At 47.6% G+C, this 27,077-nt stretch overlaps 1 protein-coding gene across 1 annotated transcript in view; it reads left to right on the forward strand.

Moving 5' to 3' along the window:
* Positions 1 to 992: 992 nt before the first annotated feature.
* Positions 993 to 27,077, forward strand: part of LOC117820360 (contactin-associated protein-like 5) — a 39,693-nt gene continuing 13,608 nt past the window's right edge. The window contains exons 1-9 of the mRNA XM_034694092.1: positions 993 to 1,002; positions 1,048 to 1,131; positions 2,084 to 2,240; positions 3,148 to 3,275; positions 4,679 to 4,849; positions 6,610 to 6,828; positions 11,688 to 11,927; positions 15,929 to 16,156; positions 21,053 to 21,186. Coding sequence (XP_034549983.1) covers positions 993 to 1,002; positions 1,048 to 1,131; positions 2,084 to 2,240; positions 3,148 to 3,275; positions 4,679 to 4,849; positions 6,610 to 6,828; positions 11,688 to 11,927; positions 15,929 to 16,156; positions 21,053 to 21,186 — 1,371 coding nt within the window. The remainder of the gene's footprint in view (positions 1,003 to 1,047; positions 1,132 to 2,083; positions 2,241 to 3,147; positions 3,276 to 4,678; positions 4,850 to 6,609; positions 6,829 to 11,687; positions 11,928 to 15,928; positions 16,157 to 21,052; positions 21,187 to 27,077) is intronic.

The following is a 27,077-nucleotide window of genomic DNA, read 5'->3' on the forward strand; positions in this document are numbered from 1 at the left end:
TCTTCGACGTGTCGGGGTCTCGTCTCGCCCTGTCAGGATTCCATTTCCCATAACGACCTGCTCACCATACATTAACCTGCTTATTACCCGGCCTTAAGACACAAACACGATGTTAAAAACTTTAATAAAGATCATTTTATTGATTTAAATGATTCATGTTTACAGTTTTTAAAAATCATCCCAGTGATTCCTCGTCAGTGAGCGTTCCATGGTGATGGATTCTTCTCTACCTGTTGGATTGAACATGCAGGTGTCAACAAGCAGAAGCTAAATGTGTCTGAACTCTGTGGATTGATTTTACATGACGTGTGATCAGTTTGTCTCTGGTGTTCCTCATGTTAGCGAAAGTTAACAACCGTCGTCAAGAGGTTTAAACCAATCAGAATCAAGCATCTTACACGTCCAGAGAATCAGTGAGAGAGCCGGGTGATGAATATATAATGTTGTTATTTACAGCAGACTTCTCTCTGTAGCTCTGCTGTAGTTTATCCTCTCCTGTGTGGATGATTAGTAACCTGTGAGGCTGCTCTGTTCAAACAGACACGCTGCTCGTCTGTGTTTCAGTTTGTGTGTGTCGATGTGTTTGGATCATATCCTGTATAAATATGGATGTAGTCTCCGTGATGTCACCCGTATGTTCCTGAGCGCTGTTTTGAAGCCAATCGACGGCGGCAGCCATATTGGAAATGCAGAACTCAAAACTCAAAAACTTGTAATCTTAATATCTTCTGAACCGTCACGTTAGAAAAAGATCCCCCCCGTTCAGTGTGTGCCGATGGAGAGATTAGCTCCGTAGGGCCAAGCCGTTTTTGAACCAGGCTGTAAACATGTTTATTAATGCTGCAAAGATCCTCTTTTTTGAATGGGTGTCTATGTGGTTTCCGGTGTTTCTGCAGCCAGCCTCAAGTGGATTATCCATGAATTGCAGTTTATTACACTTCCGCATGGGCTTCATCGTTTGAGACCGGAGTTTGCCGCTTGGTTTGGATAAGATGAAGTTCTGTATGAGGCGGCCTGGCATTTAGGAGCCTTCATTAAAACCTACAGCAGACCGTCATGAGCCTGAGAGCTGTGTGAGGTTCATACAGGAGGACAAGGACACAGAGAGAGAGACATGCAGATCTCTGACAGGTATATACTGTAGGGTGTATATATGAATGTATATATATATATATATATATATATATATATATATATATATATATATATATATATATATATATATATGTATATATAATATACAGAGATGAGTGACACATGGTGCGAGAGTCAGTGTGAGGCAGAAGCAGGTGTTGTTCCTGGTTTCCATCAGATCCAGTCTCTGACCCACACAGTGAGTGTTTATCTGATGTGATGCCAGCTCTTAATGACTGGCTCCTGTTCCTCCGGGGTTTAAATGTGCTCGTCGTAAATCATTTGGAAACAACTGTCTGCTGAATGTTCCCCTCTCCGTGTGTGGGTGTAATGAACGCCGCAGACTCCAGACTCCTGGTTGTCAGAATCCTGATCCCCTCTCATGGCCGTGAAGGAGACAGGAGGTGCTCTCGCTCTGCGGCTGCAGAGGAGTCCTGTCGATATCCGGCCAATTTAAGGAGAGGCACACACTCGCCTCCTCATGGAAGTATTGATTGATGACTTTTCTTATTTGTGGACCTGTTGGTGAACGCTCTGAAAGAGCAGAGGAGACAAGGAAGGGTTGGTCTGAGGGAGGAAGAGGAAGAGGAACGAGGAACAAGGATGAGGATGAGGAAGAGGAAGAGTAAACTTTATCTCTGCTGTGTTTGTGAACATTTGTGTGGGTTTAATGTGTGTGTGTGTGTGTGTGTGTGTGTGTGTGTGTGTGTGTGTGTGTGTGTGTGTGTGTGTGTGTGTGTGTGTGTGTGCGTGTGTGTGTATGTGTGTGTGTGTGTGTGTGTGTGTGTGTGTGTGTGTGTGCTTCATCACTCTGAGACAGAGCTGCTGATGTAACACAGAGTAATCCTTCTTGTCTCAGCCGTGACCTTGACCCGGTGGCGTTCTCACTCCTGTGCGGTCAGACTTCACGCTGCTGATAACTCACTGACAGTCTGATGTTCCCTTGCAGACGGCAGCCCGCTGACCTGGTGGCTGGACCGGGAGGGAGAGAGGCGGAGCTACTGGGGAGGCTTCCTGCCCGGAGTCCAGCAGTGCTCCTGCAGCCTGGAGGAGAACTGCATCGACATGAACTTCTTCTGCAACTGTGACGCCGACTCAGACGGATGGTACGAACTCTTCATGTGTTCACTGAGGGTTTCATGTGTTCACTGAGGGAGAGGTGAAATAAAGAGTAAACTTCAGCACCTCTCTGATGTGATCACAGACTCTGAGAGCGTTTGAACAGGGTGAATCTCAATTCAATTCAAAGAACTTTATTTGTCCCCGGGGGGCAATTTAAGGCACGTATGAGCAGCATTGAATACAAGAAACAGACAATCAAATTATAAGGATTGTGAAAAAGAAAGAAGATAGTTATACAAAAAACAACACATTTTACAGGCGACAGTATACCCATATATACACACACACACACACACGCACACGCACGCACACACACACACACACACACACACACACACACACACACACACACACGATCTACCAATGTGCAAAGAAGTTCTGGTGAATCTATAGGTTCAGTGTGAAGCTCCTTATCTGCTGTAGAGGAGTTTCCTCTCCTTTGCATGAAGAGCTTTTCTTTAAATGATTTATTACAGCTCATACATAACATTTACCCGGCTATGATCAAACTCATCATCATTTCTAAGCGCTGACTGTAGAAACAAAGGCAGCCTCAGAGTTTAGGCGTGTGAGCCGTCGTGAGTGTGTTTGTTTACGGGATGTAAATCCTCTCACAGCTCCTCATTCGGCTCCGTTTGCATATTTCCAGAGGCAGTTGTCTGTGCGGTGATAGATTGCTCCTTTTAATGTGTTTACTCTGCATTCTGGGCTAATGCAGAAGAATGGACGCCTTTATCTGGACCCCCATAAAGGCATCCAGCACCCGAGGGCCTGCTCCCTTTATTTATCTGTGTGTGTGTGTGTGTGTGTGTGTGTGTGTGTGTGTGTGTGTGTGTGCGTGTGTGTGTGTGTGTGTGTGTGTGTGTGTGTGTGTGTGTGTGTGTCTCACAGGGCCAATGACACGGGCATCCTCTCCTATAAAGACCACCTTCCAGTGAGCCAGGTGGTGGTGGGGGACACGAACAGGACGGGCTCGCAGGCCGTGTACCACGTGGGTCCTCTGCGTTGTTATGGAGACAGTAGGTGATCACCTCGGTGTTGAAGCTTCTCTGCCGGCTCCGGCTGCAGATGGAGGCTTTGATTCCCCGGCTCATTGTTGATCAGAGACGCTCAGATGAAGTCTTTATGCCTCATTTCTTGATCCGGGGATAGCGAGTTAAGCTTCATCTGTTCAGAGTGTGTGGATGGTCTGCAGCGTGGACTCTGTCCTCTTCAATCTGCTCCACCTGCCAGCGTGTCCGCCTCCTTTACTGCAGCCAGGCAGGGGAGCCAGAAACGGGGGCAGACTCAGCTGGACGGCAGAACTGAACATGAAACAGGTTGTAAATATTCAAGCTTAATGTCCCAGAGTGAGCCGTCCACACACTGCTGCTTATTTTCACTCACACACTTTTAAAGGGTCTCACATCGAGCCGCCACTTTACCACAAACTGGAGCATTAAGTAACACAAGAGCAGCGTGGGTCATCACTTCATAACTGAAGGGTAATATCAAATACACACAGCAGCTTTAATGAGAGGAGAGACACACAGAGAGGACAGAGAGGACATCAGAGAAGACAGGAAGGTAACATCAGAGAGGACAGGAAGGTAACATCAGAGAGGACAGGAAGGTAACATCAGAGAGGACAGGAAGGTAACATCAGAGAGGACAGGAAGGTAACATCAGAGGACATGAAGGTAACATCAGAGGACAGGAAGGTAACATCAGAGGACAGGAAGGTAACATCAGAGGACAGGAAGGTAACATCAGAGAGGACAGGAAGGTAACATCAGAGGACAGGAAGGTAACATCAGAGAGGACAGGAAGGTAACATCAGAGAGGACAGGAAGGTAACATCAGAGAGGACAGGAAGGTAACATCAGAGAGGACAGGAAGGTAACATCAGAGGACAGGAAGGTAACATCAGAGGACAGGAAGGTAACATCAGAGGACAGGAAGGTAACATCAGAGAGGACAGGAAGGTAACATCAGAGGACAGGAAGGTAACATCAGAGAGGACAGGAAGGTAACATCAGAGAGGACAGGAAGGTAACATCAGAGAGGACAGGAAGGTAACATCATTTCCGTCTTCACTTAAAGCTCCTGTGAGGAGACGTTAGCTAACGACTCAGACTGAAGTCCTGTTGATGTCTCTGGGTGACCACTAACAGAACCCCTGACCCGGGTACACCACGAGCTGAGACGGGGAGACCGCTTTGTCCACAGGGGAAGCGGAGCTCGTCGGAAGTTCCCCACAGGAGCTTTAAATCAGAGTTTAACAGGATGTGGCTGTTTGGTGTTTCCTGATGATCGGACCTGATCCTTCCTCAGCTCGGGGTCTGGATCAGGATTCAGACTCGTGAGGGAAACAGTTGATGTGGTCTTCATCAGTCTGGAGCGTTCTACCTCCTACTCTCTCTCTCCTCTCCTTTTCTTGCAGAGTCGATTTGGAACGCCGCGTCGTTCTACCAGGAATCCTCCTACCTCTACTTCCCGACCCTGCAGGCCGAGCTCGCCTCCGATATCTCCTTCTACTTCAAGACCAGCGCCCCTTCAGGGGTGTTTCTGGAGAACCTCGGCCTCAAGGACTTCATCCGATTGGAGCTGAGCAGTGAGTCAACACGCAGAGCGAGCACAGAGGAGGGAGAGAGAGCGGGACGAGGACATGCAGGAATAACTGCTGTACATTAGAACACCCCCTCCAAGCTGAGATATATTAATATATATCTGTGTTTCCTCAGATGGAAAGGCTGGCTGCATCAGAGCTGACAGTTTAATTTCCCAGAGAGGCAGACTGTCAGGCCGCACAGCATGATGCAATCCTAATGACACAGTCAACAGCATCGCTGTCAGCCGGCCTTAAAAGCATTTCACTACTCGTGTAGCCAGGCACAAATCCTTAATGAACACAACAGATGGGCAAAGAGGCAAGAAGACAAGAATCAGTCTGTCAGATCTATTTCCTCACAGATCGTTTACATGAGACGCAATCAAGGACCACAGCCGGGTCCAGATACCAGGGTCTGTGAGGACTCAGGGACAAAGAGCAGCAATAAAGGACCACAGCCGGGTCCAGATACCAGGGTCTGTGAGGACTCAGGGACAAAGAGCAGCAATAAAGAACCACAGCCGGGTCCAGATACCAGGGTCTGTGAGGACTCAGGGACAAAGAGCAGCAATAAAGAACCACAGCCGGGTCCAGATACCAGGGTCTGTGAGGACTCAGGGACAAAGAGCAGCAATAAAGAACCACAGCTGGGTTCAGATACCAGGGTCTGTGAGGACTCAGGGACAAAGAGCAGCAATAAAGGACCACAGCCGGGTCCAGATACCAGGGTCTGTGAGGACTTAGGGACAAAGAGCAGCAATAAAGAACCACAGCCGGGTCCAGATACCAGGGTCTGTGAGGATTCAGGGACAAAGAGCAGCAATAAAGAACCACAGCCGGGTCCAGATACCAGGGTCTGTGAGGATTCAGGGACAAAGAGCAGCAATAAAAGACCACAGCCGGGTCCTGATACCAGGGTCTGTGAGGATTCAGGGACAAAGAGCAGCAATAAAGGACCACAGCCGGGTCCAGATACCAGGGTCTGTGAGGACTCAGGGACAAAGAGCAGCAATAAAGATCCACAGCCGGGTCCAGATACCGGGGTCTGCATGGATCAGGGACAAAGAGCAGCAATAAAGGACCACAGCCGGGTCCAGATACCAGGGTCTGTGAGGATTCAGGGACAAAGAGCAGCAATAAAGGACCACAGCCGGGTCCAGATACCGGGTTCAGATACCGGGTTCAGATACCAGGGTCTACATTGATCAGGGATAAAGAGCAGGAATAAAGAATCATAGCCGGGTCCAGATACCAGGTTCAGATACCGGGTTCAGATACCGGGTTCAGATACCGGGTTCAGATACCGGGTTCAGATACCGGGGTCTGCATGGATCAGGGACAAAGAGCAGCATCTTTAAAGAGTCCTGAGAGTGCCGGATCAACACGCCGAGCTTTACTTCATTTATTAGAGGTGCTGTGAAATCGTTGATTACTCTGTGTTTTGTTCTCCAACCTGAGGGAGGAGCTCTCGGGATATTTGGAGCCATTATGTATTACTGCAGCATCAGAGACGCTGTGAAATATTGACGAGCTGTCAGCCGAGCCCCCTCATAAATCTATTCAGGTCATCAAGTTCTCCCAGCAGCGTTGTATCACATTGCATCAGAAAGAGAGGGAGAACAGCAAAACCTGAGAGCGCATCCAGCCTGACCCGCATCTCTGTTTGTGTGTGTGTGTGTGTGTGTGTGTGTGTGTGTGTGTGTGTGTGTGTGTGTGTGTGTGTGTGTGTGTGTGTGTGTGTGTGTGTGTGTGTGTCTCTGCAGCTCCCTCCATGGTGACGTTCTCCTTCGATGTGGGGAACGGTCCGGTGCTCCTGTCCGTGAAGTCCCACCTCCCCCTGAATGACAGACAGTGGCACTACGTGAGGGCAGAGCGGAACGTGAAGGAGGCCTCCCTGCAGGTCGACCAGCTCCCGCTCCGCTTCCTGGAGGCTCCGGCTGACGGACACCCTCGCCTACGGCTCAACAGCCAGCTGTTTGTAGGTAGGCTGAATATACGACCACCAGGGACGCTGCGGTCTGACCTGCACTCACTGACTGTTTGAGGGGAGAAGTGAAGCAGTCTGTGCTCAGAGAGTTATCACTGCTTTAGTTTATGGTGAGTGAGAAAACATCAGACTGCTCCTTTACAGCTCACAACATGCAGGAGCTCAGTCTGCCTCCTGACCATGGAGCTGAATCAATGTGCACAAACAGAAACACCATCACATGTTGATGACATGTGAAGCATGTTCTTTGTAGATATCAGACTGTCACAGAGTTTGGTCCCATGAGCGGCTCAGAGGAGAGGGATCTGACCTACAGTTGATACCACGCTATGTTTTTATCACCTCTGTTAATGACTGAATTATCTGAGCTTTAGCGGAGCAGCAATCAGCAGCTATAGTTGAGTCTGTGAAGAGGTCCAGTGGGTCAGGGTCTATCACTAACCTGCTGTTTGGTTCAGAAAGATGAGGTACATGTTACCTTTTCAAACCTTTATAAGAACAGAAGTAACAGCTTACAGGTTTTTCTGGTTGCCTGTTGACCTTCAAACTAAATGAGTTTCACGTAACGCACACGATCATGTGTGAAGTATTTGGGACACATTAGCCTGCATGTGTGAAACATGTTCTCTGTGCATCAAAAGCAGAGTGTTCTCCTCATATTCCACATGAGGTTCATATTTTACAACACGAGACAGAGTCTCAATCAATCAATCAATCAATCTTTATTTGTATAGCGCCAAATCACAACACACGTTATCTCAAGACGCTTTTACAAACAGAGGAGGTCTAGACCACTCTATGTCAAATTATGAACAGAGACCCAACACCAAGACAGGGTAAGACTCAGTCTGACCCCACCTTAATCCATCATGAGCATTGCACATCGCAGTATTTAGCTAGTTACAGTGGTGAGGAAAAACTTCCTTTTAACAGGCAGAAACCTCCAGCAGGACCAGACTCATGTTAGACACACATCATGCCTCGACTGAGTTGGGTCTGGAAAGACAGATAGAAGGGAGTAAGAGAGAGAGGTGATAGTGATGAGACGAGTCGTAGAAGCTGTTGCCGCTGGAGTCCAGATCGTCCGCAGCAGGAGGACGTCTACGGCAGCTCAGAGGAATCTACGAGACAATGGAGCTCAGGGAAGTCTGAAGACTTTCACGTTTCACGAGAGGACCACTTTTTTCTTTTGCCTCTGTTTTTGGTCTCCACCAACGTCTGCTGTGCAAACTGTACATTTCTAAAGAGTTAGAACACAGAAGAGCTGAACGTCTCTCAGAGCTCTGCAGAGCTGACGGAGCTGCAGGTTCACCTCCAGGTCTGCCTTCAAAGTTCTAAATCAACACACTGTTGATGAGATGAGAACTGCACCAGGCTCTGAAACTATCTGCAGTTCAGTCAGACAACTCACGTTTAAATTGTTTATTGTAGCAGCAAATACATATTCATGTTTGGCGCCCAGGCTCCGGCCTCATCACTCCCTGCAGATAAGTTTACATGCAGACTTTGAGGAGTGATGAGCAAAACATACTAAACATCCCCGGAGCCTGCAGGTGGAAGCTGGGGAGGCGGCGGGGAAGAAGAAAATATCAGCAATGGCATGCAGCAGCAGAGGCGCTGACAGGCAGAGATGGGAGATTTTCCCCAGTTTAAATAGACCGCCAATTTGAGAGGCAGAGGGCAGGATTGGATGATGGATATGAGAGTGGGACATGTGACGTGTATGGCATTGCAGCTCGAGTTGTCTGCCTGAACTAGCTCGCAGGCGTCGCTCCATAAATGTCCCATGATTCAATGCATTAGTCACAATAACACTGTTAGCACCAGAGGAAGCTGCAGCATATGTCAGTCATGTCTCAGTTTTAGCTTTCCTGCTGTAGAGAACACTTCCTCCAGTCTTCTGGTCACATCAGATTCATACACACTGAAACACACTCTGTGTTACACACACTCTGTGTTACACACACTCTGTGTTACACACACTCTGTGTTACACACAGTCTGTGTCTGCAGCTGGATACACACACTCTGTGTCTGCAGCTGGAAACACACTCTGTCACACTCAGGATGTGAAGTGATGACGTAGTAAGTCATCCTCTCAGAGGTGTTAGACATCACACATGATCAGGACGTAGTCCACCTTCAGACCTGAGGAGTGTGGAGCTAGTCTACGGTGATGGTTCTGAATCCACATCAGGACTCTGTGAGCCTGATCACTTAGTCTGAGATTTGCTGAGCCTGAGTTTGATCTGTGTCACCGCTGCTGGATCCTTGTCCCCGTCAGAGATGTGTGAATGGATGAACTTTAAAGAGCCTGTATGCACAGAGAGGAGAGTGCAGATATGGAGCCTCTTACATTGTAGAGTCTCTTCAAAGGTCTCTCTTCACAGGATGGAGAGAAGAAGTGATTACAGCGAATAGTCACGCTTTAAACATCCATCCCTGAGTACTGATATAAAAACTCAGAACCACGATCTGAACTGTTTCCATTATGACGGAGGCTCAGAGCGTGCAGCTCTCCTCCTCTCTCTGCAGCCGTCTCCCCCCTCTCTGCAGCCGTCTCCTCCTCTCTCTGCAGCCATCTCCTCCTCTCTCTGCAGCCGTCTCCCCCCTCTCTGCAGCCATCTCCTCCTCTCTCTGCAACTGTCTCCCCCCTCTCTGCAGCCGTCTCCTCCTCTCTCTGCAGCCATCTCCTCCCCTCTCTACAGCCGTCTCCCCCCTCTCTGCAGCCATCTCCTCCTCTCTCTGCAACTGTCTCCCCCCTCTCTGCAGCCGTCTCCTCCTCTCTCTGCAGCCATCTCCTCCTCCCTCTACAGCCGTCTCCCCCCTCTCTGCAGCCATCTCCTCCTCTCTCTGCAGCCGTCTCCTCCTCTCTCTGCAGCCATCTCCTCCTCTCTCTGCAGCTGTCTCCCCCCTCTCTGCAGCCATCTCCTCCCCTCTCTACAGCCATCTCCTCCTCTCTCTGCAGCCGTCTCCCCCCCTCTCTACAGCCGTCTCCCCCCTCTCTGCAGCCGTCTCCCCCCCTCTCTGCAGCCGTCTCCCCCCCCCTCTGCAGCCGTCTCCTCCTCTCTCTGCAGCCATCTCCTCCTCTCTCTGCAGCCGTCCCCCCCCCTCTCTACAGCCGTCTCCCCCCTCTCTGCAGCCGTCTCCCCCCCTCTCTGCAGCCGTCTCCCCCCTCTCTTTAAATGTGTCTCCCCCCTCTCTGCAGCCGTCTCCCCCCTCTCTTTAAATGTGTCTCCCCCCTCTCTGCAGCCGTCTCCCCCCCTCTCTTTAAATGTGTCTCCCCCCTAACATTTGAATGTGTCTCTGTAATAACAGCCGTTCCTCTGGAGGGGACAGAGATACAATTAAAATAGTGCGTCTTTCTCCGAGTCTGCTGAATTTGAGGCCTCAGTTCATGCACTTAATGGTTCATTTACTTAAGAAATAATTTAGCCGAGGAGTGAAATGACAAATGGAAGCAATAATCTTGTGTCAGCCTCAAAAAGAAGTTGTCATTATGTGAAGATTTAATTGTTTTTACGAGGACGTACAGAGCTGTCATTGTTCGACGGAGCTGTCTGCTCTCTGTGAAAACAAAGCTGATATTAAAGTGTGGCGTTGTCAGATATGAAGGCTTTCTCCTTTAAGACAGAGTGCTGCTGCTGCTGCTGCACAATAACACACAATACAAACACTAACTCTTTAAAACTTAAAAGTTTGACTGTGATTAAAAACACACTTCATGTCCTCAGGAAAACAGCACCCACTCATCCATTCATCACTTCACAACTTCATGCTCAGACCGTCCTCTGCTGGAGAAGAACAGCTGATCACTCTTTAAACAGAGTCATGTGACAGAGGAACAGCTGATCACACTTTAAACAGAGTCATGTGAGGGGGGGACAGCTGATCACTCTTTAAACAGAGTCATGTGACAGAAGAACAGCTGATCACTTTTTAAACAGAGTCATGTGACAGAGGAACAGCTGATCACACTTTAAACAGAGTCATGTGACAGAGGAACAGCTGATCACTCTTTAAACAGAGTCATGTGACAGAGGAACAGCTGATCACACTTTAAACAGAGTCATGTGACAGAGGAACAGCTGATCACTCTTTAAACAGAGTCATGTGACAGAGGAACAGCTGATCACACTTTAAACAGAGTCATGTGACAGAGGAACAGCTGATCACTCTTTAAACAGAGTCATGTGACAGAGGAACAGCTGATCACACTTTAAACAGAGTCATGTGACAGCTGTTCCTCTGTCACATGACTCTGTTTAAAGAGTGAACAGCTGTTCCTCTGTCACATGACTCTGTTTAAAGAGTGAACAGCTGCTCTGTGTGTGATGGAGTAGTAAAGCGAGCTGAAGTGATGATGTTGAATCTCTCACCTCCTCCACGCAGGATGACTCCTGTGAGTCTGAAATATTCAGCAGCTCCAGAGTTTCCTGTGAAGGAGGATCCGTTTATTTAAAGCTCCTTCAGATTCTCTGAGAGGATTCATCCTGCTGTTTGAGTAACACAACATGCTTTACTATAAACTGCTCTGTTAGCTCAGCCTCACCTGAGACCTCCGATCACTTTGATAACAGCAGCTCGTGTTTCGGTGTTTGTCGTCTCAGCCTCTGCAGAGAGGTTTTCAGGACGCAGTCACACATAATCAGAGACTCAGCAGGGGGTCACAGCACAGAGACCTAGACCTTGTTGGTTGATGTTCCTGCAGGTCCAGGCTGGTTTTTATTGGCTCTTGTAGAGCTGCTGCATGGTTTACAGAAGCAGTCTAAGTGCTGGTTATGTTGAGACAGATCACAGAGCCTCTCAGTCAGAGCATCAGAGTATCAGATGTGTCTCTCTGTCTTTGTCTAAGGAGGAACTGCGTCCCAGCAGCGAGGCTTCCTGGGTTGCATCAGGACCCTGATTGTAAACGGCGTGAGCTTCGACCTGGAGGAGAGAGCCAAGATGACGCCTGGCGTGAGCTCCGGTTGCCCGGGTTACTGCAGCGGCTCCAGCAGCCTCTGCCACAACAGAGGGAGGTGCATCGAGAAGAGCAACGGCTACGTGTGCGACTGCTCCCAGTCGGCGTACGGGGGAACCACCTGTGACCAAGGTGAGTCCCGATAAGCCTCCACACTTAATGTAATTCTTTGAAAAGATTAACTTTGATTACTACAAACAAATAATCAATCATCCTGAAGGTTATTCCACTGCAGCGCATCAATAAAAACGCCTGTAATGCAAGAGGCAATTAATACTTGTCCTGACTGCAGACTCTGAGAACATTTAAAATGCATTAGAGCAAATGATCTCCTGCAGAATGTGAGCGCAGAGCGAGCAGAGCGAGCGGCACACACTGAACCACACAGAGGAGCAGGCGGCTCAGCAAACCGCCACACGGGCCGGGCGGAGCTGTGAAGGCGTTTCTGAAAGAGATGAACGTTCAGTCTGCTCCTGTGACTCACCAAACTTCAGTTTCACGGCCTCCTCTCACTCAGAGTGTCAGAAAAGAAAGTCCTGATGATGGTCCTGATGATCACACTGCTATTAAAGGACCTCTTTAATGTAGGGTTGTATATTACTCACACTGTGCTGCAGTTCAATACTCAGATCTCTTCATGCCTTTTGTTTCTGCAATGCACCAAAGTCCTATCATTCAATCCTGAAACCATCACTGTGTCCGAGGAAGAGAAGCAATGGATTACCTTTGGAATCCAGTCCTTACAGTGATGTAGGACTCCCAGCCAAGACCATGCTAACAGTCTGTCAATCTGAGCTCTCAGTGAGATGCAGGCCTGGATGGTGAGCAGCAGTGTAACAGAGCTGACCTGGTTCAGTGGATCTGATGTGATCAGGGTCTGCAGGATCGTGAATCAGGACAGTGATGCTGTCTGTCTTTGTTTGTGGTCCCTCAGAGACCTCCCTTCGGTCCTCTCAGCCTGCTCTGTCTTTATTTGAACCCCAGCTCACGGAGGAGTCTGCTTGTAAAGGGACGGATCATTCTGCAGGAGCTGGTTAGACCCAGACTAAATATCTGTCCCTGTGTCCTTGTGGACTTCCTGCAGCTCCTCTTCTTTATTTCATTTCAGCTCAGTGAGGTACTTCTTTATGACTTCCTGTAGAAAGTACTCATGACACTCAAGCTCATTGTGTGTCCCTTCACATGTTCTCTGCATGTCGACTAAAGACAACAAGCTCATTGTGTGTCCCTTCACATGTTCCCTGCATGTCGACTAAAGACAACAAGCTCAATGTGTGTCCCTTCACATGTTCTCTGCATGTCGACTAAAGACAACAAGCTCAATGTGTGTCCCTTCACATGTTCTCTGCATGTCGACTAAAGACAACAAGCTCAATGTGTGTCCCTTCACATGTTCCCTGCATGTCGACTAAAGACAACAAGCTCATTGTGTGTCCCTTCACATGTTCCCTGCATGTCGACTAAAGACAACAAGCTCAATGTGTGTACCTTCACATGTTCCCTGCATGTCGACTAAAGACAACAAGCTCATTGTGTGTCCCTTCACATGTTCCCTGCATGTCGACTAAAGACAACAAGCTCATTGTGTGTCCCTTCACATGTTCCCTGCATGTCGACTAAAGACAACAAGCTCAATGTGTGTACCTTCACATGTTCTCTGCATGTCGACTAAAGACAACAAGCTCATTGTGTGTCCCTTCACATGTTCTCCGCATGTCGACTAAAGACAACAAGCTCATTGTGTGTCCCTTCACATGTTCCCTGCATGTCAACTAAAGACAACAAGCTCATTGTGTGTCCCTTCACATGTTCTCCGCATGTCGACTAAAGACAACAAGCTCCTTTTTCTTCAGTTCATCATTCAGACATGAATGAGCCACGTTCGGGAGGGGGGTCGGCCTTGAGAGCTGGAGTCAGGTGAACAACAGATAAAACAGTGATGATTCAGTGATCGTCCCTCTTTGTTCACCACATGTTCACGTTCAATGAAATGAGTGTGTGCAGTAAGAGATCGGATCTAAGAAGGACGGAGCCGTACAGGAACATACATGAACACAGGAACCTTTGTAAGGTTCCTATGTGTGGTATGAGGTTCTCCTGCAGAACAGCTGACACACATCTGAATGCTGTTTCTCAGCCTGTGATAACAAAGAGGAGAGCAGGAGAGACTCCTGCAGGAGAGACAGAGTTCAGGGAGGAGGGGACTCCTGCAGGAGAGACAGAGTTCAGGGAGGAGAGACTCCTGCAGGAGAGACAGAGTTTAGGGAGGAGAGACTCCTGCAGGAGAGACAGAGTTTAGGGAGGAAAGACTCCTGCAGGAGAGACAGAGTTTAGGGAGGAGAGACTCCTGCAGGAGAGACAGAGTTTAGGGAGGAGAGACTCCTGCAGGAGAGACAGAGTTTAGGGAGGAAAGACTCCTGCAGGAGAGACAGAGTTTAGGGAGGAGAGACTCCTGCAGGAGAGACAGAGTTTAGGGAGGAGAGACTCCTGCAGGATAGACAGAGTTCAGGGAGGAGAGACTCCTGCAGGAGAGACAGAGTTTAGGGAGGAGAGACTCCTGCAGGATAGACAGAGTTCAGGGAGGAGAGACTCCTGCAGGAGAGACAGAGTTCAGGGAGGAGAGACTCCTGCAGGATAGACAGAGTTCAGGGAGGAGGTAAAGGAACGAAATGAGGTCAAGTGCAAACTGTACCAGGTAACTCCATCATGAGGAGATCTATCTCTACCCTCCATATCTATGACTAACATATCTACAGCCCCTGTGCTTGCCTCTAATGGTTCCTGTTTCAGATATTAGTAGTGAGTGAAATGTTCATCCATTATCATGAATCCAGCCGTCCACACGGGTCTGTTATATCTGCACGACATGAACACGTCCCACTGAGCGGACTGCATCTTCTTCTCCTCTTATTACATGTTTATGACTTTTATTAACACATAAAACATGTAGACACATCCTCCCCTGAACACACAAACACACAAACAAACACACAAACAAACAAACAAACAAACAAACAAACAACAAACAAACAAACAAACAAACAAACAAACAAACAAACAAACAAACAAACAGCACATCCTCTGCCCTGGGTCACAGCAGCACCGTTCATACTAGGACCAGACACACCCTGGTCCTCCTCAGCGTGAGGACGGTTCTGATCAGACTGTGTTTACATCTTCATCTTTCACATTCACAGACCGTGCAGCCTCTGGAGACCATGACCTGGGTATACTGCATGTCATCCATCTCTCTCTCTCTCTGTCTCTCTCTCTCTCTCTCTCTCTCTCTCTCTCTCTCTCTCTCTCTCTCTCTCTCTCTCTCTCTCTCTCTCTCTCTCTCTCTCTCTCTCTCGCTCTCTCTCTCTCTCTCTCTCTCTCTCTGTCTCTCGCTCTCTCTCTCTCTCTCTCTCTCTCTCTCTCTCTCTCTCTCTCTCTCTCTCTCTCTCTCTCTCTGTCTCTCTCTCTCTCCATCCACTTCCTGTATCAGTTCTTTGTCTAATCACACAGAGGGCAAATAATCTCTGAAGTGTTAGCAGCAGCTGAGCAGCCGGGCCTCTTGGGTGGAAACACCTCGGGCACCGTGTCCCTAGTTTGATTCCCAGCTGGCTCGACTGTTTGCTGCATTTCATATCCCTGCTCCCCCCCTCTCTCCCTCTCTCTCCCCCTCTCTCCCTCTCTCTCCCCCTCTCTCTCTCACAGGCTCGCTCACAGAGAGGCAGAAAGTAGAAAACTAAAGAAGATTTATAGCAGGCGGCACTAACTCTCTCTTCTCTCCTCCCTCCCTCCCTCCCTTCTCTCTCTCTCTCTCTCTCTCTCCTCTCTCTCCCTCTCTTCTCCCCTCTCCCTCCCTCTCTCTCTCTCTCTCTCCCCCTCTCTCCCTCTCTCTCCCCCTCTCTCTCTCACAGGCTCGCTCACAGAGAGGCAGAAATGTAGAAAACTAAAGAAGATTTATAGCAGGCGGCACTAACTCTCTCTCTCTCCCTCCCTCCCTCCCTCCCTCTCTCTCTCTCTCTCTCTCTCTCTCTCTCTCTCTCTCTCTCTCCCCTCTCCCTCCCTCTCTCTCTCTCTCTCTCTCTCTCTCTCTCTCTCTCTCTCTCCCTCCCTCTCTCTCTCTCTCTGTGTCTTGTGCGCAGAGGTGTCGGTGTCCTTCGACTCGGACTCCTCGGTGACCTACACCTTCCAGGAGCCGTTCTCAGTGATGCAGAACCGGAGCTCGCAGGCCTCCAGTGTGTCCACAGAGAGCAGCAGCAGAGCCAGAGAGGACGTGGCCTTCAGCTTCGTCACCTCCCAGCGGCCCGCCATGCTGCTGACTGTCAGCACCTTCAGCCAGCAATACATCGCCGTCATCCTCGCCAAGAACGGTGTGTACACCATTCACATTTTACAGAGCGGCTGAGAGGCTGCAGAAACACAGCAGTGATAAATATAGAGTCCATTATAAAGAGTCTGCTCTTTAACATTCACCAACACAATGAGCCATGAAGCAGTCAGATCAACAGACAGATCAACAGACAGATCAACAGACAGATCAACAGATCAACAGACAGATCAACAGACAGATCAACAGACAGATCAACAGATCAACATACAGATCAACAGATCAACAGACAGATCAACAGACAGATCAACAGATCAACAGATAGATCAACAGATCAACAGATCAACAGATCAACAGATCAACAGATAGATCAACAGATCAACAGACAGATCAACAGACAGATCAACAGTCAAATCAACAGACAGATCAACAGACAGATCAACAGACAGATCAACAGAGGAACGTCTCTGAGCTCTGTATGGTGCTGTCCTGTTCCTAACACAGTCTGAATATGTGAGCGTGTCTCACTGTCCACAGGGTGAGTTCATGTCCTCTGTGTTTATGTCTGATCTGAGTGTTTCCTCCTCCACGTGGCGTTATCTCTCCTCGTGTGGGACCTGGATTCAGGTGTGGTCTTATCAGTGATGGCGTTCCTTGTTCTGCAGCGTGAATCAGAATTACAGTTGTCAAGACGTCATCGGCGCGTGCTGACTCAGCGCTCCTGATCCCTGATAAACCGTCTAAGTGTTGGGATGAAATGACCTCTTTGTTTTCTCCTGATTACGGCTGATTATCTCCTTTTCTGGAGATAAGGGAGCTCATTGTCTTCAGATAGCAATGTAATTAACTGTGATAACAGAGAGGAGAATTAACTGCATGCTCAGCAGGTTGAAGCCTCTGTGCTTTCAATGACTGCTGTTAAAGAACGCAGTTAAAGAACGCTGTTAAAGAACGCTGTTAGAGAACGCTGTTAAAGAACGCTGTTAAAGAACGCTGTTAAAGAACGCTGTTAAAGAACGCTGTTAGAGAACGCTGTTAAAGAACGCTGTTAAAGAACGCTGTTAGAGAACGCTGTTAAAGAACGCAGTTAAAGAACGCTGTTAAAGAACGCTGTTAGAGAACGCTGTTAAAGAACGCTGTTAAAGAACGCTGTTAAAGAACGCTGTTAAAGAACGCTGTTAGAGAACGCTGTTAAAGAACGCTGTTAAAGAACGCTGTTAGAGAACGCTGTTAAAGAACGCTGTTAAAGAACGCAGTTAAAGAACGCTGTTAAAGAACGCAGTTAAAGAACGCAGCTGAGGAATGCTGCTGAAAGTCTGACCACGGCGCGGCGTGTTTCATCCTGACAGAGAGAAGGAGTCTGCACACTGTGAGGATGAGCTGAAGGACACGAGCTCAGCACACCTCGGTTCTTTGTCTCAGGATCCTGTTCTCGGGGAGAAGCCCTGCTCTTAGGCTGACACTAATCTGTTCCCATGGAAACCACAGGATCCTGCATAATCACGCTGCTCGCCTCCTCCTCCACGGAGAACCCGTCCACTCTGTGTGCACTCCATGAACGAGAGCCGGCACTTCAAAACACACTGAGATCAAACAGAAGGAACGCAGTGATATTAACACAGAGCTGCTGAGACCAGAGAACAACGTTCCACTCTGCAGAAGAACACTGTTTCTAGCAGAACCCTGTGCTCATCTGAGCATGCTCAGTGCGTCTCCAGGTCTCTGCAGCCTGTGATTGTCCTGCAGATCTCAGTCTTGGTGAATATGTGACGTTCGATGTTGGAGCTGTGGAGCTGAGCTGGAGAAGAGGCAGACAGTGAGGAGGCAGCTGATGTGTATGTTTCTGCTTCCACAGCTGCCAGAGTGAAAATAACACCAGCGCCGCCCCCTCAACTTACTGCAGACTCATTATAGGCTAATGAATAGATGTAACCTCCACAGCTCTGCCCCTCCTCTGCCTCTTTGAGAAGCATCTGTCTTCATTCGCAGTCTGAAAGTCCAATAAACTTCAACTAATACAAATGCAAGAGAAAGAAAAGCCGGCGCTCTGATTTATTTATTTATTTCTTTGTATTGAGTTCTGAGGAGATGCACGGTGTTTGTTTATTGCAGCACTTATAGCTTGGAGGTTGTTTTCATCTGAGTGTTTGGGCGAAGGCCATTAAGGACGTGAAGGTTACAGAGATATAAGATCATTGGAAGGAAATCGAAACCTGACGCCAAACAGCAGACACACAAAACCCTGCAGGAAGAAAAACATGCAACAAAGCAAAATAAAAGAACAGCTAATGGATCCAACATGCATCCTCAAGGAAACACGCCATCAACATCCTTACACGCCATCAACATCCCTACACGCCATCAACATCCTTACACGCCATCAACATCCCTACACGCCATCAAAATCCCTACACGCCATCAACATCCTTACACGCCATCAACATCCCTACACGCCATCAACATCCCTACACGCCATCAACATCCTTACACGCCATCAACATCCCTACACGCCATCAACATCCCTACACGCCATCAACATCCCTACACACCAACATCCCTACACGCCATCAACATCCCTACACGCCATCAACATCCCTACACGCCATCAACATCCCTACACGCCATCAACATCCTTACACACCAACATCCCTACACGCCATCAACATCCTTACACGCCAACAACATCCTTACACACCATCAACATCCCTACACGCCATCAACATCCCTACACGCCATCAACATCCCTACACGCCATCAACATCCCTACACGCCATCAACATCCTTACACGCCATCAACATCCTTACACGCCATCAACATCCCTACACGCCAACAACATCCCTACACGCCATCAACATCCCTACACACCAACATCCCTACACGCCATCAACATCCCTACACGCCATCAACATCCCTACACGCCATCAACATCCCTACACGCCATCAACATCCTTACACACCAACATCCCTACACGCCAACATCCCTACACGCCATCAACATCCTTACACACCAACATCCCTACACGCCAACATCCCTACACGCCATCAACATCCCTACACGCCATCAACATCCCTACACGCCATCAACATCCCTACACACCAACATCCCTACACGCCATCAACATCCCTACACGCCATCAACATCCCTACACGCCATCAACATCCCTACACGCCATCAACATCCCTACACGCCATCAACATACCTACACGCCATCAACATCCCTACACGCCATCAACATCCCTACACGCCATCAACATACCTACACATCATCAACATCCCTACACGCCATCAACATCCCTACACGCCATCAACATCCCTACACGCCATCAACATCCCTACACGCCATCAACATCCCTACACGCCATCAACATCCCTACACGCCATCAACATCCCTACACGCCATCAACATCCCTACACGCCATCAACATCCCTACACACCATCAACATCCCTACACACCATCAACATCCCTACACGCCATCAACATCCCTACACGCCATCAACATCCCTACACGCCATCAACATCCCTACACGCCATCAACATCCTTACACACCAACATCCCTACACGCCAACATCCCTACACGCCATCAACATCCTTACACACCAACATCCCTACACACCAACATCCCTACACGCCAACATCCCTACACGCCATCAACATACCTACACATCATCAACATCCCTACACGCCATCAACATCCCTACACGCCATCAACATCCCTACACGCCATCAACATCCCTACACGCCATCAACATCCCTACACGCCATCAACATCCCTACACGCCATCAACATCCCTACACGCCATCAACATCCCTACACGCCATCAACATCCCTACAAACAAAAAGCAGTAACACGCCATTAATATACCTTTAAATACTACACACTGTACCTTTAAATACTACACACTGTCCCTTTAAATACTACACACTGTACCTTTAAATACTACACACTGTCCCTTTAAATACTACACACTGTCCCTTTAAATACTACACACTGTCCCTTTAAATACTACACACTGTACCTTTAAATACTACACACTGTACCTTTAAATACTACACACTGTACCTTTAAATACTACACACTGTACCTTTAAATACTACACACTGCACCTTTAAATACTACACACTGCACCTTTAAATACTACACACTGTACCTTTAAATACTACACACTGCACCTTTAAATACTACACACTGTACCTTTAAATACTACACACTGTCCCTTTAAATACTACACACTGTACCTTTAAATACTATTAGAGGATCAAGACTTTAGAGGATCCAGCCTTTAGAGGATCCAGTCTTTAGTGGATCCAGCCTTTAGAGGATCAAGACTTTAATGGATCCAGACTTTAGAGGATCCAGACTTTAGATGATCCAAACTTTAGAGGATCCAGACTTTATAGGAGGATCCAGACTTTAGAGGAGTATCCAGACTTTGGAGGATCCAGCCTTTAGAGCATGATACTGAACTGGTCTTGCTGGTGTTAGTCCGGGTCCTGGTCCTGGTGCCCTCCCCCGTGTTGATCCAAATGTGTTCCTGAGGTCTGTGTAAACGCTACAGGGCAGAGCAGACTCTCAGCGTGACCTTCATCTATAGGGGCACTCTCAGGGTTTCAAAGAGACCACATCACAGAGCCCTTCACCCACAGACCGGGGATTGTGATATTGACCCAGCAGCACTTGACGATGCGTATCTGTGTGACTCTGTGATCCTGCAGGATGGTGTGTGTGGGAGGAACAGTGAGCACATATTGACTTATTCAGTGAGGGGGCGAGGAGCGATGAGATCTCAGATTGAAGAAGTTTAGATAGACCGGTCTATTTAAAGAACCCGTATCAGTAAAGAGGTCTCCTCTCTCCTCCGGTGGACTCTTATCATGCAGCGTACACGCTCTCTGTGTCAGAGTCTGAGTCCGTCTTTCTGTGCTTCCTGTCCAGGGAGTCTGCAGATCTGGTATCACCTCCAGACGGACAGGAGTCCGGACGTGTTCAGGCCGGCGCTCGGAAACCTGGCAGACGGGCGGCTCCATCGGATCCGGATCCACAGAGTGGGGAAGAACCTCTATGTACAGGTACGCAGGACTGATCCTGCAGGGTGCAGGACTGATCCTGCAGGGTGCAGGAGTGACCCTGCAGGGTGCAGGACTGATCCTGCAGGGTGCAGGACTGATCCTGCAGGGTGAAGGAGTGACCCTGCAGGGTGCAGGACTGATCTTGCAGGGTGAAGGAGTGACCCCGCAGGGGGCAAGAGGGTCTGTCTGAGCAGATCTAAAACAAGACACACACGGACACAGTGAAGACCTCATAAAGAGGGTTTACAAGAGAACAAAGACCGGCTCAATGAAACAGGAAGTCACACTGTGTGTGATATTAAAGACTTAGACCAGATCAGTGATGATACAGGATCAGATCAGAGACAAAGAACCAGATCGTGTGATATTAAAGACTTAGACCAGATCAGTGATGATACAGGATCAGATCAGAGACAAAGAACCAGATCGTGTGATATTAAAGACTTAGACCAGATCAGTGATGATACAGGATCAGATCAGAGACAAAGAACCAGATCGTGTGATATTAAAGACTTAGACCAGATCAGTGATGATACAGGATCAGATCAGAGACACAGAACCAGACCGTGTGATAGAGGTAGAGAATATATGAAATAGATATGAGGACTCAAGCTCAGCGTGAACTGAGCGTCCTCCAGGAGAAAATGTCAGAGACTGAACTGATCTCATACAAACAGGTGAGACTTGATCTCCTCTATCTGAAGAGCTCAGGACTTCTGACAGTGACCGGTCTGACTGCAGCACCACGCTGAGATCAGAGAGGAGGAGCTGTTCACATCTTAAGGATGAACCTGATACACAGGAAGGACAGACTGGTGACCTCTGACCCGGTTAAAGGACGCGCTGAGACTTTCTGCAGACACTAGAGACCCCACAGAGACGACTGATATAAGACTCAACTCAGACCATTACAGCAGGGAGATAATAAATACTGAGAGTCAACAGAGAGAAGAGTTTATCCTGACTAAGAGTTTAAAGAGTCTTTACAAACACAGAGAAGAGTTTAAAGAGTCTTTACAAACACAGAGAGAAGAGTTTAAAGAGTCTTTACAAACACAGAGAAGAGTTTAAAGAGTCTTTACAAACACAGAGAGAAGAGTTTAAAGAGTCTTTACAAACACAGAGAGAAGAGTTTAAAGAGTCTTTACAAACACAGAGAGAAGAGTTTAAAGAGTCTTTACAAACACAGAGAGAAGAGTTTAAAGAGTCTTTACAAACACAGAGAGAAGAGTTTAAAGAGTCTTTACAAACACAGAGAGAAGAGTTTAAAGAGTCTTTACAAACACAGAGAGAAGAGTTTAAAGAGTCTTTACAAACACAGAGAGAAGAGTTTAAAGAGTATTTACAAACACAGAGAGAAGAGTTTAAAGAGTCTTTACAAATACAGAGAGGAGTTTAAAGAGTCTTTACAAACACAGAGAGGAGTTTAAAGAGTCTTTACAAACACAGAGAGAAGAGTTTAAAGAGTCTTTACAAACACAGAGAGAAGAGTTTAAAGAGTCTTTACAAACACAGAGAGAAGAGTTTAAAGAGTCTTTACAAACACAGAGAAGAGTTTAAAGAGTCTTTACAAACACAGAGAAGAGTCTAAAGAGTCTTTACAAACACAGAGAGAAGAGTTTAAAGAGTCTTTACAAACACAGAGAAGAGTTTAAAGAGTCTTTACAAACACAGAGAGAAGAGTTTAAAGAGTCTTTACAAACACAGAGAAGAGTTTAAAGAGTCTTTACAAACACAGAGAGAAGAGTTTAAAGAGTCTTTACAAACACAGAGAGAAGAGTTTAAAGAGTCTTTACAAACACAGAGAAGAGTTTAAAGAGTCTTTACAAACACAGAGAGAAGAGTTTAAAGAGTCTTTACAAACACAGAGAAGAGTTTAAAGAGTCTTTACAAACACACAGAGAAGAGTTTAAAGAGTCTTTACAAACACAGAGAGAAGAGTTTAAAGAGTCTTTACAAACACAGAGAGAAGAGTTTAAAGAGTCTTTACAAACACAGAGAGAAGAGTTTAAAGAGTCTTTACAAACACAGAGATCAGTTTGTCACATTTAAGAGGAAATCACTTCGACAGAGAGAAGAGAAATCAAACTCATGTCTCATGTGAGACATTAAAATCCTGACTCTGTTCAACACCGCACGGAGCGGACTCCAGTGATCCTCAGGGGACTGAGAAGAGTTCACTCTAAAAGTTCTTAAACATTTAAACTTTAATATAAACTTTAATATAAACTGTAATCTTTGTCTGCTGAACTTTAAATCTTATTTTACTTCGTTAACGTCTGTAAACCATCTGATCAGTTAAAGGAAAGACGTCTCAGTTACTGTAAAACTCCTCTCAGTGTGAGAGGACGGAGGAACCTCAGAGGTGGAGTCATGATGAAGAGCTGACGGAGAAGAAGAGAGTCCGGCTCCGTCACAGCACAGATAATTAAACATAAAGCCTGTCTGCAGAGTAACACACATCCAGAGGGAACGTCAGGAGACACGGACCTGCTGAATTAGAATCAATGAATTCAGAGAGCTTCACCTCGTAAACAGGAAGAGTGTCTGAAGCTTTAACACAGCGTGTAAATCTGCTCTGCAGACCAGCCGTGATTATTAATACCACCATAACGATAAGTACCAGGACGGTCTGAGAGCAGTAATGAGCTATAAACACATGAAGACGAGAGAGGAAGTCCTCCTGCTGTACGGTCTGCAGAGTCTCCTCTTATTGGTGCTCGTTAATAACCGGACCACAACAATTAGAGTCCCATGAATCAGAGCAAACACAGAGACCGGAGCTCTGCAGGAACTCTGCTCAGAGGAGGAGGACTCTGCTCCTCAGAGGAGGATGAGGCTCCGTGAGGACGCAGGCGTCCAGCTCAGGTTAAGCTGATGTGCAGAGTTCATCCAGCAGCAGCGTTTAGAGGAGCAGGAAGCAGATTAAAGTTAAACACACACAGGAGTTTATTTCTCTTTAACAGCAGACTCCTGATTCACAATCTGTTACCATCAACTCTTCACAACAACACTTTGTAAAGTTCTCCCTGCTCCATCCAAACATCCAGATGTTGTTAGTGAGCAGTGTGTGGAGCGTGCGGCTCTGTGGAGGCGGTCTCTGTCTGGAAGCAGGTGAAGAGTTAACCTCTGCCTCTCAGAAGTTTGTGAAGTGTTGAGTCAGCTGATTAAATTAAAGAAGTGAAACTTGTAGCAGGATGCTAGGCGAGGCTAATTTAGTCAAAGTTTGCTCTCGACCTTCCTCATTATGAGGATATGATGAGCTGTGATCCAGATGTTCACACACTCTCACTTTATAAACACATTCAGCTCAAAACCACGAAGATCTCCTGAGACCAGCACACAGAACCCCTGATTCAGACTGAAGAGAAGCCTTACTGTCAGTCTGTGAGGAGAAGCCTTACTGTCAGTCTGTGAAGAGAAGCCTTACTGTCAGTCTGTGAGGGGAAGTGTTACTGTCAGTCTGTGAAGAGAAGTGTTACTGTCAGTCTGTGAGGGGAAGTGTTACTGTCAGTCTGTGAGGAGAAGTGTTACTGTCAGTCTGTGAGGAGAAGCCTTACTGTCAGTCTGTGAGGGGAAGTGTTACTGTCAGTCTGTGAGGAGAAGTGTTACTGTCAGTCTGTGAGGGGAAGTGTTACTGTCAGTCTGTGAGGAGAAGTGTTACTGTCAGTCTGTGAGGAGAAGCCTTACTGTCAGTCTGTGAGGGGAAGTGTTACTGTCAGTCTGTGAGGAGAAGTGTTACTGTCAGTCTGTGAGGAGAAGCCTTACTGTCAGTCTGTGAAGAGAAGTGTTACTGTCAGTCTGTGAGGGGAAGTGTTACTGTCAGTCTGTGAGGGGAAGTGTTACTGTCAGTCTGTGAAGAGAAGTGTTACTGTCAGTCTGTGAGGAGAAGTGTTACTGTCAGTCTGTGAGGAGAAGCCTTACTGTCAGTCTGTGAAGAGAAGCCTTACTGTCAGTCTGTGAGGGGAAGTGTTACTGTCAGTCTGTGAGGAGAAGTGTTACTGTCAGTCTGTGAGGAGAAGCCTTACTGTCAGTCTGTGAAGAGAAGCCTTACTGTCAGTCTGTGAAGAGAAGCCTTACTGTCAGTCTGTGAGGGGAAGTGTTACTGTCAGTCTGTGAGGAGAAGTGTTACTGTCAGTCTGTGAGGGGAAGTGTTACTGTCAGTCTGTGAGGGGAAGCCTTACTGTCAGTCTGTGAGGGGAAGTGTTACTGTCAGTCTGTGAGGGGAAGCCTTACTGTCAGTCTGTGAAGGGAAGTGTTACTGTCAGTCTGTGAGGGGAAGTGTTACTGTCAGTCTGTGAGGGGAAGCCTTACTGTCAGTCTGTGAGGGGAAGTGTTACTGTCAGTCTGTGAGGGGAAGCCTTACTGTCAGTCTGTGAAGGGAAGTGTTACTGTCAGTCTGTGAGGAGAAGTGTTACTGTCAGTCTGTGAGGAGAAGTGTTACTGTCAGTCTGTGAGGGGAAGTGTTACTGTCAGTCTGTGAGGGGAAGTGTTACTGTCAGTCTGTGAGGAGAAGTGTTACTGTCAGTCTGTGAGGGGAAGTGTTACTGTCAGTCTGTGAGGAGAAGTGTTACTGTCAGTCTGTGAGGGGAAGTGTTACTGTCAGTCTGTGAGGGGAAGTGTTACTGTCAGTCTGTGAGGAGAAGTGTTACTGTCAGTCTGTGAGGGGAAGTGTTACTGTCAGTCTGTGAGGGGAAGTGTTACTGTCAGTCTGTGAGGGGAAGTGTTACTGTCAGTCTGTGAGGAGAAGTGTTACTGTCAGTCTGTGAAGGGAAGTGTTACTGTCAGTCTGTGAGGGGAAGTGTTACTGTCAGTCTGTGAGGAGAAGTGTTACTGTCAGTCTGTGAAGGGAAGTGTTACTGTCAGTCTGTGAGGAGAAGTGTTACTGTCAGTCTGTGAGGGGAAGTGTTACTGTCAGTCTGTGAGGGGAAGTGTTACTGTCAGTCTGTGAGGGGAAGTGTTACTGTCAGTCTGTGAGGGGAAGTGTTACTGTCAGTCTGTGAGGGGAAGTGTTACTGTCAGTCTGTGAGGGGAAGTGTTACTGTCAGTCTGTGAAGGGAAGTGTTACTGTCAGTCTGTGAGGGGAAGTGTTACTGTCAGTCTGTGAGGGGAAGTGTTACTGTCAGTCTGTGAGGGGAAGTGTTACTGTCAGTCTGTGAGGGGAATCCTCCACATTCATCCACACAGAGAGTCTAAAGTCTGTTCCTCACCCTCTCATGAATCCTCCACATTCATCCACACAGAGAGTCTAAAGTCTGTTCCTCACCCTCTCATGAATCCTCCACATTCATCCACACAGAGAGTCTAAAGTCTGTTCCTCACCCTCTCATGAATCCTCCACATTCATCCACACAGAGAGTCTAAAGTCTGTTCCTCAACCCTCTCATGAATCCTCCACATTCATCCACACAGAGAGTCTAAAGTCTGTTCCTCACCCTCTCATGAATCCTCCACATTCATCCACACAGAGGTCTAAAGTCTGTTCCTCACCCTCTCATGAATCCTCCACATTCATCCACACAGAGAGTCTAAAGTCTGTTTCCTCACCCTCTCATGAATCCTCCACATTCATCCACACAGAGAGTCTAAAGTCTGTTCTTCACCCTCTCATGAATCCTCCACATTCATCCACACAGAGAGTCTAAAGTCTGTTCCTCACCCTCTCATGAATCCTCCACATTCATCCACACAGAGAGTTTAGAGTCTGTTATTCACCCTCTCATGAATCCTCTACATTCATCCTCACAGAGAGTTTAGAGTCTGTTATTCACCCTCTCATGAATCCTCCACATTCATCCACACAGAGAGTCCAAAGTCTGTTCCTCACCCTCTCATGAATCCTCCACATTCATCCACACAGAGAGTCTAAAGTCTGTTCCTCACCCTCTCAT

Source organism: Notolabrus celidotus, chromosome 10, assembly GCF_009762535.1.
Source record: "Notolabrus celidotus isolate fNotCel1 chromosome 10, fNotCel1.pri, whole genome shotgun sequence".
NCBI lineage: Eukaryota > Metazoa > Chordata > Actinopteri > Labriformes > Labridae > Notolabrus > Notolabrus celidotus.